Source organism: Pyxicephalus adspersus, chromosome 3 (genome assembly GCF_032062135.1).
Source record: "Pyxicephalus adspersus chromosome 3, UCB_Pads_2.0, whole genome shotgun sequence".
Taxonomy (NCBI): Eukaryota; Metazoa; Chordata; class Amphibia; order Anura; family Pyxicephalidae; genus Pyxicephalus; species Pyxicephalus adspersus.
The window spans coordinates 63,536,337-63,551,369 of NC_092860.1; the positions used below are offsets into that span (position 1 = coordinate 63,536,337).

The 15,033-nt window shown below is 39.0% G+C and overlaps 1 protein-coding gene across 3 annotated transcripts in view; it reads right to left on the reverse strand.

The window, feature by feature from the left end:
- Nucleotides 1–15,033, reverse strand: part of LOC140326391 (major facilitator superfamily domain-containing protein 12-like) — a 209,809-nt gene that overhangs the window by 65,901 nt on the left and 128,875 nt on the right. The window contains exon 1 of one of the 3 annotated variants that reach the window (XM_072404938.1): nt 1,473–1,722. The exons of 1 other annotated variant lie outside the window; for it this stretch is intronic. In XM_072404938.1, the coding sequence (XP_072261039.1) occupies nt 1,473–1,625 (153 nt within the window). In that variant the 5' untranslated portion in view covers nt 1,626–1,722. Of the gene's footprint in view, nt 1–1,472; nt 1,723–15,033 lie in introns of those variants that run through there. One more of the 3 variants, XM_072404937.1, reaches the window with a different exon arrangement.

Genomic DNA, 15,033 nt, shown 5'->3' on the forward strand with positions numbered 1-15,033 from the left:
CAGATCTTTTGCTGCATCTCAAATTCTTGATTCCCAGAGCAATTTCTATGCAATCCTCAATACTGAAAATTAGGAATATCATTCTTTAGAAATTGTCAAAGTGCACTAATGTTAAATTCCCAGCTGTGACTTTGCGATACAATTTAGTGGGAAGCCTGGTTTATACCTATTTCTATGTCTAGAAAGGAGATCGAACGAGAATTCATGTGCATAGAGAATTTCAAGTTATAATCATTCATTAAAAAAAAAAAAAAAAAAAACCTCCCTAAATAACCTTGGACATGTTCATCTTTGATATCTCTTTGCTATAAGAAGATTTGGCGAAGATATTTTGACAAAGACTCACTAGAGCAGCAGCCGCCAAACGGTGGTTCGCGAGACAATTTTGGTGGTCCATGGCTCTGACCAGTTCACCCCCCCCCCCAGCGGGGTCAAAAGAAGGACCTCGCTTGGGGGCGCTCCGGCCAGAGCCACGAACCATGTCCCACGTGGGGTGGGCTCTGGTATTATGCGGTCACTGAGTGACACATGGCTCCCCACGAATGCGCGGTCTGGAGGTCCGAAAAGGTTGGCAACCACTGCACTAGAGAACACCTCTTTTGCCCCGCGGATACAGGTTGGATACCTTAAATGTCAATGGCATGAATATTGGGCATCACTATTTCCAAAGAATCCCTCTAAAGAAAAATAATTATGTTTTTGATTTTGATATTATCTCTGTCTAAGGTCACTGTATCATAATCAAGATTTCCTTTAGTGTAATTCTATCTCTTACAATGCTCTGCCTGGATGATACCTTGTTTCAGGGACTTAGTATGCCAGGTTACCTGTGGCTCCCCCCCCCCCCCTTCACTAAGAGCTTGCGCTATGAATCAAATAGGAATGAGCATTTAGAAATACAGACCCAGGGGAATGAGCAGTTCCACTCCAATTTTTTGCTTTTCGAGGAAAAAAGACTTAAGTCCTTATGACTCGTTTTGCATTAGGAGTCCCTGTGTATTTATAATGCTTAACCTTCCATACAATAGTACCAATATACAAAAGGGACTTACCATCTAGTAACGCCTCTATGTGTTACTGCAGTATGTGTCTGGCCTACACACTGGTAAAAAGCAAACCCACAACAGATCACGGGTCATAAAGTCTAGACAAAAACAGATAATACTAACTAATGGATATAAAGTGATTTTGCAGTAACTGTGAGCACCCAGCAACAAGGAAACAATGATTCAATCAACACAGTCGGTATTCAACGAACAGCAATGCTCAAGAATCCTAATATCACTGACAGAAAAAGGCCAACTCTCGCCTCGGCAACGACATCAGCAGCACTACAAGCACACAAGATTTGTAAAATATAGCTTACCATGCTAGGTTGGCACCCTTCCCATATGCCTGCACATCACGCGGTAATCAATGTAGTCAAGTCCTAACCTAGCCCAACTCCCTCCATTCAGACCCCAAAGCCTCACCTTTCTAAGCCTCTCCATGAGAGCACTCTTGTTCCCGCTGACATCCAAATTCCTTCTCTTTAGTTCGGCCTTTAAGTCAATAACCCGCAGTTCGCTTAACCTCTTTGTTTCAAATTCAGGGTTAACGCCCGAGTCTGCCGCCAGCTCTGCCATGATGACCAAAACTACAAGCCAAGTTGCTTACAACAACGTCTTAACACACCGCCTCCACTGCCCCTACAGATGATTCAAATGAAGACAATACGCATGCCGCGCCTGCGCACTATCTCACCCGGAAGTGTATCAAACGCACGTCTAACAGGAAGTGTATTGAAGAGGTTGTGCAGCAAGTTTAGTGGTCCTCTGCCAGCTTTTTTTTTTCTTTTAGTTAGACATTTTTGTTAATATATGTACTGTAAATTAGGGTACGAGGTAAATGTCCGTTATAAACGTGTTTGGGAAAGTATTTTTTTTTTTAACTATAAGGCATAACGCCAACATTTAAAAGTGCCAAAAAGGGTAAATGTGGTCCAGTGGGCGGGGCATGGTCAGTGTGGTTAAAGCATAATTAAACAAAATGAAAAAAAAAAAAAAGACACTTTACTTTCGCCAATTTTGTAGGCCCCTTTGTCCTGGTGCAGAGGAAGCGCCTTTCTTCCGCCTACATCACCCGATATCACACTGTGCAGAAGTGAGATCAGGTAACGTAGCTTGCTGTAGATGAAGAAAAAAAGAGTGACGATCTTAGTGCGCATGTGAGATATGCATTTTTTTTTTTTGCTCCTGTGCATTCCAGAAAGCTGTTATGTGCAGAAGAAGCAGCCAGAAGCCTCCTGTGGTGCATGACATACTGTATGTATCCCAGGAGACTCTGGGTTTCTATTCGCTGCAGCAATAAAGACAAAAGCGGAGGGGCTTTTGTTTTAACCCCACCCAGAAAATAAAAAATTTGGTCCGTTTTAAAGCATGATAGACACCATTGACTAAAGTGGAGTCCGTTCAGGCTACTACAATAACACAGTATACATTAACCACCTGGGCGTTACACTGAGGTCTAGATTTCTGTACCAAAAGCGTTACAGGTTTTAATGAATTTTTTTTTTTTAAATTGTAGACCTGTAACTTACAGAAATATGTCCGAACAGGGTTCTAGTAGATATCATAAAAAAAACTAAAAAAAAGTTTAAAAAAAAAAATAGTGTATAATGTAATGTACAGTAGCTTATATAATATATATATATATAATACAATTATATATATATTATATAAGGATTTATTTGTATTGGACTCAATACAGCATTTTTGTATTGAGTTCAATGCAAAGGAACTCAATACAAAATTTTGAATCTCCCGCCCGCACCGACGCATGCAGCGACGTCACCGGGAAATCCCGGTGATCGTCACTGCACTCGCCGGATGAAGAAAGAAGAGAGAAGACGTGTCCGGAGGAGCAGAGGGAGAAGGTGAGTATTTTTTTTGCGATCGACGCTGGATCATCGCACGGAGGGAGAAGAAGCCGGCCGGCTTCTTCTTCCCGGAGAGGACACCCGACGCTGGAGGACGACACTGGAACATGACGGATGGACGATCGCAGCGGGACCAGGTAAGTGATCAATAAACCCGAACTTTTCTCACTGTATTTTCATACAGTGAGAAAAGTTCGGGCTTATCGAAAATAGTAACTTTTTTTAGCCCGTACCAAGGTCGGGCTTATCGGTCAGGTGGTTAAATATAAAACCACTGTATCCTAAAGGTACACCATCACTCATCTGTTGGTGGTTCCATTAAAAAATGATTGCACTAACAAGGGCCATCTGCTAACTGTAAGTCACAATTCTATATTAGCCAACAAACAACCACTCCACATTTTGCAATGGGATACTGAAAAAAAGTTCACTAAAGCAGACTAGATTTTTTTTTCCTTTACTCTTATTACTTTTACATCCAAAAAATGTAACATTGCACCAAACCCCCTTTTTCACACACATCTAAAATAGATAAAGTAACATAATGCAATTTTCTTAGGTAAAATCTCACCTTTTTAATGGCTAAAGTCTTTTTTTTTACCAGAAAAAATACATAAAGGGGTTCCCCTCGATATTAAAACCAGACTCTTCTATAGGCTCGGAAAGTGGGGCGGTGACCCTATGCTCCCTCACTCCTATCCCGTAAAAGGTTCTCAGAAATCTTGTTTTCCAAAAAAGACAGGAGGCAAAAAGAATGTAGCCCCTACCTCTTGGAGAAACCAGCTACCAACAGTGGTAAGGGCTATTTCTGGGGGAGAGGGCCTCTTTTCCACAATGTGGCCCACTGTTTTAGGGGTCTGTGGGTGGGGAGTTTATTTGAAATCTGAAAGCCCCTTTAATAATGGGGCCTTTGAGATTTCTGCCTCCCCACCCTGGAGAATGAGTACATTCCCATAAAATATTAAAACAGCCCTAGAAATATTCATACTTCACCATGTAAAAAGATCTTTATTCTGTTTTTAACTAATAGTTACCTTTTCAGGGTTGAGCATGTGTAAAGGGGCCCATCATGGATGATCCATCTATTCATCCATTTATCTGCCAGCGTCGCTGCCATTTCCATGCTGAAGTGATCCCTGGATAAACATTACATCAATGCATCTCACTACAAGAACCTATTACTGATTTAAAAAAAGAGGTCAATGTCCCCAAATTTCATCTACTTGGTGAACCAAATAAGTTTGAAATACCCATGTTTAAAGTAGAAAGGAAAAAAAGGGAGATAGAAGAAAAGGAAGAGAGGTTTATGGTGTAGAAGGCAGAAGGAACAAAATAGGAAACTGGGGGGAGACTTGGGCTAACAGTAAAAGAAATAGGTAGGCAAGGGAGGGAACGATGTGAAGGATAAAACTAAGAATCCCAAAAAGGTATACATGAAAAGGGCCTACTAGGGTCAAGTGGCGCCTACTTGGGTCAGTAAAATAGCCTACTAGGGCCATGTGGCTTTGTGAAAGACTTTTCAGAAAACAAAACAAAACCAGCTGTTAGGTCCTGCAACAAATTCTATCTTGCAGAGAGGAGATCTGAGTTAGCGCCAACCCGGTAACAGAATTCACACCACACAAAGTGAATGGTTGACTATTACAATTTTATTGTTGAAAAGCTACACGTATATACGTTATTACACATGAATTGCCTAACATCCCAGACCACCTGTGAGCCCTCGCTAACCAACTTCCTGTACCGGCCCCAGCTACACTCTTGCAACAAAATCTCATTTAGAACATGCCAAGGCCATGTGTAAAGATAAGAGATATAAAAGAATTTGCAACCCTTAGCAGAAAAACTATCATCTAAAAATTAAGGAGGCTTCCAACTATTATATTAACAAGATGGTGGCGGTTATTAACAAAGTTATCAGGTCAATATTTACTTACATTTCCCCCCTTTTGTCACAATGCCCCTGATTCATCAATGAAATCCATGATCGCTGGAAGCGCGAAAGTACGCGCGGCCAGCGATCGCGGTATACCGCGGTCCGGACTCGAGCGTGCTCGTACACGCGCCCTCCTCACTGCCAGCCGGATTCCTGCCTTCATAATAATGAGCAATAGGGGGGGCGAATCTGCCAATTAAGGCGATTAGATTTCAGCTGCGCAAATAAGGAGGATCTTTTTAGCTGTCAATCATGAGATCGTAGCAATTAAGGCGGTTAGAATTCAGCTGCGCAAATAAGGAGGATCTTTTAAGCTGTCAATCGTGAGATCATAGCAATTAGACCCCTATTGCTCATTATTATCAAGGCAGGAATCTGGCTGGCAGTGAGGAGGCGAGTGTACGAGCGCACTCGACTCCGGACTGCGGAAAACCGGCTCGCTGGAAGCGCGAAAGTACGCACGACCAGCGAGCGTGGATTTCATTGATGAATTAGGGCCAATATATCATCATCGCGTTTCGCAGTGTATGACAGTGTCTTCTTCAGGATGGAGCTTATTGAGAGACTTGCAATTTAACAAATACAACAATGTGTAGTATAAAAAACTCTTTGAAGTTTATACAAGGTTGAATTTCTATTTACATACTTACATACATAATACTCACTGATAAAGGTAATGATACCAGGTATAAAAAAAAAAAAAAATTATAGTATGTCTTTCCAAATGCAAATGCAGATTCATACAGGAAAGGAGCACAAGAGGATGATAGATGTTAATGGACAAGCAGCAGGAATCCCAAAGGAGAAGATCCTAATAGATACGATAGATAGAAACGTTATGTGGTGCCAAGGGGACACAGGGAGCGCAAATTTGATTGAGAGGCTTGATGGAGAAAGCCGCCAAATCAAGGCATCCAAACACCCTGATCCGGTCAAACCCATCCCCACAAGGCAGCGAACCAGCCCAGGGCAGACAGGACGGGCAGGGCCAGCGTGCAAGACTTTTGTGCTCAACTGTGTACCAAGGATAAAGAATCAACCACACAAAATAGTGTACATGAGATGCAATGAGTAACAAAATATGAATAACAATTATAACCACAGAAGACAATAAATTTGCAAGTACAGATGCCTAACCAAATAGAGGACAGAGAGCAAAAAGAGGGAAAAGCAACTAAACAAAACAAAAACACGAAGGACCTATATGTGCACACATAAGAATATGTATGTGCATAGCTATGATGATGACATATAGAATATAAATATAAATTTATACGTTAACAGACAATATGAACTTCAACATATGTTGTGTGAGAAGACTATTCTAGAAATGGCTTATAACTGATTATCTTGTTGAGACCTGGTTTTTCTATTGCCATTAGTGTAATGATCAATTTCATTTCTCTTTTTAATAATACATTGTCAAAATTACTGCCCCTTTCATTGGGAAGTTCTTGATCCAAAACAATGAATTTCATTTCATTTGCATTGTAATTGTGGCAAGTACCCATGTGATAGCTTAGAGGGGTAATAATTTTGCTACTTGTTACATTATACACGTGTTAATAAATTCTTTTTCTCAAGTATCTTGTAGTTTTTTCTACATAATATTTTCCACAATTACAAAACGCCAAATAAACAACACCCTTTAATTCACAGTTAAAATGATGACGGGGACAGTTGTTAATGGGCATCTTAAAATTGTCCTTTTTGGAATAAATCCATTGGCATTGATTACATTTTTTACATGGGTATGTGCCCATATTGGCATAGGGCGAGGGTGAGATGTAGGTATCGGCCTTAAGATGGCTTTTAACTAATCTGTCCTTCAGGGATGGCAATTTCCTATAGGTAATAGATGGAGATTTGCTTGCTTTTCTCTGGGTCTGTCTTGAGAAGAGGCCAAAATTGTTTAAGTATATTCTTCATCTCTTGATGATCTTGTGAGTATCTGGTGATAATATTCGTTCCATGTGCTAATCTCTGGTCCCTCTTACCAAACAACAACTAAGCACGAGATAACTTATTTGCTCTTTTTTACGCTTTCTTAAGTGTTCTCTGACTGTAACCTCTCAATTGAAGTCTATTTCATAATTCCTGAGCTGCCATTTGGAAATCACTTTCTTGAGTGCAGATTCTACGCTATCTCACATATTGTGAGTAAGGAATACTATTCTTAAGATTCAAAGGATGTGCACTTTGTGCTGACAAGATGGTATTGCCTGCAGTGGTTTTACGATATAGATTAAAAGTCAAGGTATTTGCATTATTCTTATTAATTGATACATCCTGATCCGGTCTCTGTTAAAAAGTTCATCTTTTGTTGTCGTGTCTGGCAGTTTGAAAGTTTGGAGGATCCTGCCATTTATAAGCTCTACCAGTTAGAAAAGCTTGATTTTTAAAAAAAATTCTTTTTGTTACAGTTTCATTACCTTATTCTTGGACTCAAACTGTTCAGAAGATAGTACATCCGTATATTCAGTAAAACATTTATCCAATTCAATTTCTTTTTTTTTAATTTCTAAATTATAGTGTTTAATTAATATTTCCATCAGTTGTACAGAACAGGATTTGAGTGTATCCTCCCATTCCATTTTATTACCTGAATTGTCTCTTATATTGGGAAAAATCTGGACCCGAAGCCCTATCGGATTAGATTTTTCTGCTATATATTTCTTTAGATAATGGCCATGCAAATAGCCTATTGATTTTCTTATGTAGAGACCTTTCAATTTGTAGGCTACTCCATTAATTTCTGACTCTTGTATAGTCTGAGATGAATGACTACTTTCAATTCCCGTAGCAAATTCTTCCTAAACTGCACCTCTAAGGTCTATAACAACCACCATACAAACAAAAAAGAACAAAAAAAAATAGAAAGAAGGGGGATAGTTTGTACTTGATATCTTAAGTGATCAATTTAGGAATTTTTGCATACAATACAATTTTTATCTATATTATATATCAATCTTTAGTATCACTGAACAACTCCAAAGGTTTTTTCCACCTAATTGGTACAATACATAGATTCAAACAAGAGGTTAGTTGGTCAGTGATGATCAACAAGATTTCAACAAACTATGATTTGCCCCATCCCAACCTTTAGACAAAATGGATATGTGCAGAAAAATGGGACTTTAAAGGTATAAAAAAATAAATAAAAACATTTTTAATAATATATTATGATAAAATCAAGATAGGAAGGATACTTCACGGTGTCCTAAATAAAGGACACTGCAATCCCATCTTCAAAATTAAAAATTTCCAGATATTTCAAAAGTATCATTGAACATTACATAGCATAATTGGTACATTATTAACAAGTCTTACGGAAAACACAATATATCATTGATGCGTTTTGCGGTGTATGACCGCTTCTTCAGGATGGAGCTTATTGAGAGGCCTGCAATTCAACAAATACAACAATGTATAGTATAACAAACTCTACAAAGTTTATACAAGGTTGAATTTCTATTAACATACTTACATACATAATACTCACTGATAAAGGTAAGATAGCAGATAAAAACAAATTGTAGTATCTCTTTCCAAACACAAATGCAGATTCATACAGGAAAGGAGCACAAGAGGATGACTGACGCTAATGAACAAGCAGCAGGAATCCCAAAAGAGAAGATCCTAATAGATAATATAAGGTTTAGGTTCAAGGGCTCAGCAGCATAGCAAAAAATCAATAATAGACTCCGATATATATTGATTGGATGGGGGATCATAGGTGTGTCCCATGTAATTAAAAGATACAGCAGAAATGCTACTTTAAGTATAAAAACAAATGTTCCTGGTATATAAATACCCATGGTGGTAACAGTTGTATACAGCATAATACAATCAAAAATTGTCCATGGATCCATAAAGTAAGAGCTATGTCAGACTTGCCTACCCCGTCTTCTTCTGTCTCTTAAAACCCTTACTACTTCCCATTACTCCATATCTCCCCACCTACTGTGTGAGACTTCCCCCACCTCCTAGAATGTAAGTTCATCGGAGGAGGGTCCTCTTCTCCTCCTGTGTCACTGTCTGTAACTGTCTCATTTGCTCCCCCTATTTAATGTACAGTGCTGCATATTATGTTGGCACTATATGAATCCTGTTAAATAATAATAATAATATTATAGGGTGTGAACGATTTGAGGACATGTGTTGTTTTAATCTGAGTGACCATACTAGCGCCGTTATAGCCATACTGAGCCTCAATGATATTGTTAGCGGAATTCATCAGGATCAGGGACTATGGGCATGCCTATTGAACGGGCTCCCTAACTGGGGCAATATTGTACGGCAAATTATTATGTTTTTACTTCCCTTAGTGGTAATTTCAATTGCCTTGTGTTGCTTTATTCAGTGTATCCTATCATTTTTCTCCCTGTTTAGAAGGTATATAGTTGTCACATTGCCCCTGATTCATCAAGCAGAATCGGATTATCGGTCGCGCATTCGTATTCGCAGCAGGAGGTATCAAAAACTGCAATATCTGTATTTTTTTGTTATAGGACAGAAATTTTTCTATACCAAACGCGCTACTTTTGTAAATAGCAAGAGGTATCAAACACTGAAATATCTGTATTTTTTTATAGTAGGACAGAAATTTTTCTGTACCATACGGTCTTCTTTGGTAAATAGCAAGCAGTATCAAATACTGAAATATCCGTATTTTTTAATTATAGGACAGAATTTTTTTTGTACCAAACGGGCTTTTTGGTAAATATCAAGAGGTATAAAACACTGAAAAGTCTGTATTTTTTATAGTAGAACAGAAATTTTTCTGTACCACATGGGCTTCTTTAGTAAATAGCAAGAGGTATCAAACACTGAAATATCTGTATTTTTTTTAAAAAGTAGGACAGAATTTTTCTGTACCAAACGGGCTTCTTTGTTAAATAGCAACAGCTATCATACACCTAAATATCTGTATTTTTTTTATAGTAGGCCAGAAATGTTTCCCTACCAAACGGTCTTCTTTGGTAAATAGCAAGAGGTATCAAACACTGAAATATCTGTATTTTTTGATAGTAGGACAGAAATTTTTCTGTACCAAACGGGCTTCTTTGGTAAATAGGAAGAGGTATCAAATACTGAAGTATCTGTATTTTTTTATTATATTACAGAATTTTTTCTGTACTAAACGGGCTACATTGATAAATACCGTGTTTAACCGAAAAAAGGACACTGTCTTAAATTTATTTTTCCTCAAGAAGACACAATATGGCTTATTTTCAGGGGATGTCTTATTTTTATTAAGTATTTTATTTTTATTAAGTATTATTTATCAGGGATCCAGTGAGAACTGGGTCCAATCTGCACAGTGGAGCTGGGATGATCTCTCTGGGCTCAGTAGCAGACTGCTTACTGAAGCTTTTCCCCTATCCTCTGCTGTTTGTGTGGGGTGAGAGAGACCCACAGACTGTTGCTAGTCAGTGCTGGGGAGCAGCAGCTTTTGCTGGTGTTTGTGGGGGGGTGAGAGAGACCCACAGACTGTTGCTGGTTGGTGCTGGGGGAGAGAGACCCACAGTGGTGAGTAAAACGGCAGCCACAGCTTTACTTCTTCCCCCTGGGAACACACAATACCTAAAACAGAGCGTCCTGCTCCTCACTTCACTGAGGAGACATTTACTTTCACTTTCTATGTCTCCCTCTATGCCGCAGCTTGCAGCAGGCACAGAACGACGTGCCTATCCCTATGTCTTATTTTCCGGGCATGGCTTATATTGCGCAAATGCTTAGAAATCCTGCTACGGCTTATTTTATGGGTATGTCTTATTTTCAGGGAAACACGGTAGCAAGAGGTATCAAACACTGAAATATCTGTATTTTTTTATAGTAGGACAGAAATTTTTCTGTACCAAACGGTTTTCTTTGGTAAATAGGAAGAGGTATCATACTTTGAAATATCTGTATTTTTTTTATAGTAGGACAGAAATTTTTCTGTAGCATACGGCCTTCTTTGGTAAATAGCAAGAAGTATCAAACACTGAAATATTTGTTTTTTTTTTTTTGATAGGAGGACAGAAATTTTTCTGTACCAAACAAGCTTTTTTGGTAAATAGCAAGCGGTATCAAACACTGAAATATCTGTATTTTTTTTTGATAGTATGACAGAAATTTTTCGGTACCAAACGGTCTTCTTTGATAATTACCAAGAGGTATCAAACACTGAATTATCTGTATTTTTTTAAAAGTATGACGGTCTTCTTTGGTAAATAGCAAGAGGTATCAAAGACTAAAATATCAGTATTTGATTTATAGTAGAACAAATTTTTTTCTGTACCACATTGTCTTCTTTGGTAAACAGCAAGGGGTATCACAGACTGAAATATCTGTGTTTTTTTATAGTAGGACAGAAATTTTTCTGTACCAAACAGGCTTCTTTGGTAAATAGCAAGAGGTAGCATCAAAAACTGAAATATCTGTATATTTATATAGATAAGCAGAAGGCTCCTAAACTGTCCCTGTCACAATGAACGTCCCTGCCTAGTTCTGTCCTTCACACAGAACACAAGATGGAGTGACTAACCCCTCCCTCCTTCCCTGTATTTATGCCTGTGCTCAGATCTCTTCTGATTGGCTGCTGGGCCTTCCTGTGCATTCTGGGAGTAAATGATTCGCTCCCAGCCGTGATTTTCCACCAGAAATAGTCGCCGTTACCGCCCCCTTCTTTTTCCCTCGTTCGATCAGCACGAACGCGACCTCCATGTCTTATTAGGCATGGACTGCTCTCCTGCACAGGAGAACCTAATCTGTTCTGTAAGTTAGCAAGTGTTACATGAAGCCTCTCAACTTCTAAGTGATTCTGTTCCCTGCAATTAGCTAAGAAAATATTCACAAATAATATTCACCAAGGAGGGGGTGGAAGTGAAATTGAGGAAACATGGGATAGCATCATAGCTCGTTGTCCCTTGGAGAAAAACTCAGGAACCGCAGAGAGCTTACACAGTGATTTTGTAATGGCAACAAATCCTGATGTTTAGGCCAAAGGAGGAACGCAGGACTCATGAAAAACTGTGCTCCAGTAAAGAATTGAAACTTGGAAATACCCTAAAAGGTATGCAACCATAAATCCAGCTACTTTGGCTAGGCACACGTGCAATTGTTCTCGTCCGATAATCGACTCAGGGCCAATATCGGACGAGAATCTGGTGCGTGTACAGTGCTTGTCGTTCATCGTCCGAACGACCGTCCTGGCAGGTCCACGGACGATCGAAAGTGAAGGGAGAGCGCAGCGGGGTGCTGCTCCGTTGTTCTCCCCTTCCCCTCTCCATAGAGCAGAACGGTGCTGTATGTACAGCACTCGTTATTGCATCATGCAGTCATTTCCAATGATAATTTTTACACGTGTGTACATAGCTTTTGTTATCAGGGACTGATAGCTTGGAAATGAGAGGTCATGATTGTAATGAGGTAATGTAATGTAATTAGGAGGAAGCATAAAGGGTGAAGGATTCCCTAATTTCAGATGCTGAGGTGGGATATGCATTTTCTGGCTATTCTGTTGTTACTCAAAGATCAAGTGTTAGCTTAGGGTAAACTACCCGAAAATCAATCAGTCCAGGTGGCAGAGACAATGGCTCTGATGCAGGCCTGCATAGTAGGTAAAGGTAAGAAAGTGATGGTGTACACTGACTCACAGTATATCTTTGGCATCTGTCATGATTTTGCCCAGTTGTGGAAATTGAAGGGCTTTATGACAACTAGTGGAAAGCCTATAAAACATGTTGAGCACTAAAAGTCCTCGGGGCACTCGATGTAGCCATAATAAAATGTGAAAAATGGTAATAAAAAAGCTAATGTCATTGTGTAAATTAGTAGCATTAAATGGTACCGAACCTACGGAGATCTTTGTGGCCACTTACTTTCCTGAGGAACCTGATCAGGTAGATTTAACAGTCCTAAAGCAACTGCATTTGCAAACAAATGAGAAATTTAAAAATGAGAAAATACGAAATCAGAAGATCAAGGATGTACTAAGAAAGATGGACTTTAGACCCATGAGGATGGTAGATTCTGTGTTCCTCCTATGCTGTATACATATCTAGATGGGGAAATGCATGTCCCATCTTACCTGTCCAAAGGATACATGATTTCATCAGTAACCACACATTGTATTGCCCTAGAATTTACTACTGTTGCAGAACAATGTTGTCATAAATGTGAGATGTGTCAATTGTAAAATCCTGGAAAACTTGTAAAAAAACCCTATAAAACAATTTACCCTAAGCTTTTTACCCCTTTCAGAGGTTGCGGGTTGATTGTTTAATTACCAAAATGTCACTAATTTGAGTATGTTCTGGTGTGTGTAGATATGTTCTCTGGAGGGATAGAGGCTTAGCCAGCTGTCTATGCTACTGCTTCAATCACAGCAAAGAACTGTTGCAATACATTGTGTGCAGCTATGGCCTGGTGGAATCAGTAGAATCAGACCCTGGAAGTTATGTCAGAAGTTATGAAAGGCTTTCAGATTGAACAGAAGTTTCACACACCACATCAAGAAAGTTTTAATGGGATAATAAAAGCGTCTTGCTGAGATATATAAACATACCTGTCTCTATGGGTGAAAATCCTTTACCTTATGTTAAAGTCTATTAGACATACCCCTGGGGGTCCTTTCCATAAGTTGATACACTGCTTATTGTATGTATAAGAGTTGCATAAACAGCTTACTAAGTTGCATGTCCTAGTTTTCTCTTCTATTCCAGATAATAAGAGAATAAGATCCTCGAACTCACTAGCGCACACCACCTACAACCAGGAAAATGACCCTACAGTTACATAACTACATAGTAGGTTAGGTTAAAAAAATACATAAGTCCATCAAGTTCAAACACTAGGGAAATAAACATATCCCAGATATAAAACCGTATAAGACATAATTGGTCCAGAGGAAGGCAAAAAACCCACACAATTTGCTTCAACAGGGGAAAAAAATTCCTACCTGATTCCATGAGGCAATCGGACATTCCCTGGATCAACAGTCTCTGTTATCTTTAAATCCATAATACCCAGTTATATTCTGTGCTAAAAAAACATCCCCCTTTTTCTTAAAGCAATCTACAGTAGTTGCTGAAGCTACTTCCTGAGGGAGTCGATTCCACAGTTTTTACAGACATTACAGTGAAGAATCCCTTCCTTATCTGGAGCTTAAACTTCTTTTCCTTCAGACGCAAAGAGTGCCCTCTTGTTCTTTGTAATGATCCCAAAGTGAATAATTGGGAAGAGAGTTCTCCATATGGACCATTTGTATATTTATACAGGGTGATCATATCCCCCCTTAAACGTCTCTTTTCAAGGGAGAATAGATTCAGTTCAGCTAATCTCTACTCATAGCTTAGCTCCTCCATTCCTTTAGTTTAGTTGCCCTTCTCTGCACTCTCTCCAGTTCCACAATGTCCTTTTTTTGAACTAGTGCCCAAAACTGGACTGCATATTCTAGATGTGGTCTGACCAATGCTTTGTACAGTCGCAGGATTATGTCTCCACCTCCATGATCTACCAGAACCTCCAGATCCTTTTATATTTCTGACTCCCCCAAATGTATTCCCCGTAGACAGTAAGAACCTGGCATGTTGTTAGCCCTCAAGTGCATAATTTTACATTTACCTATATTAAATATCATTTGCCACTTGGTTTGATTGAAGTCACTTTATAAAAGAAAATCCATATTATATTGGCACATACAATATTTGAATAGATATATGGCTGAAAGATGCAACCCCATGGGCCTCGGAGTACAAATTTTCCCAAATGTTAGAAACTCTTCGGCTCTCAAGCAAGAATGGGAGGAGGTCCTCAAGGACTGTTCACATAAACTAATGTCATTATTAGTTCAATACCATAGTATGGAGCTCAAGGAAGTAAATAATGAATTAGACAAATTTTATGCAGAACATTCTGAATTGCTTTTGTCTAATACATTCAGTATTAAAAATCAGGAAATTCAAAACTATTTACAGAAATTAAACACAGAAATAGTCTCTAACAAAGAAGGTAAATTCCTAAAAGATCAACAAGTCCTCTTTTCGGATAGAGCCTATAAGTGGAATCAGAACACTAAAAAATTTGGCAGAACTGGAAAAGGACTCACTGAGTATGAAAGGAACACTGTAACCACACATGAGAGTGGATCAAAAAGCTCATCACTGGTTTCACACAACAGTAATTTTAGGAA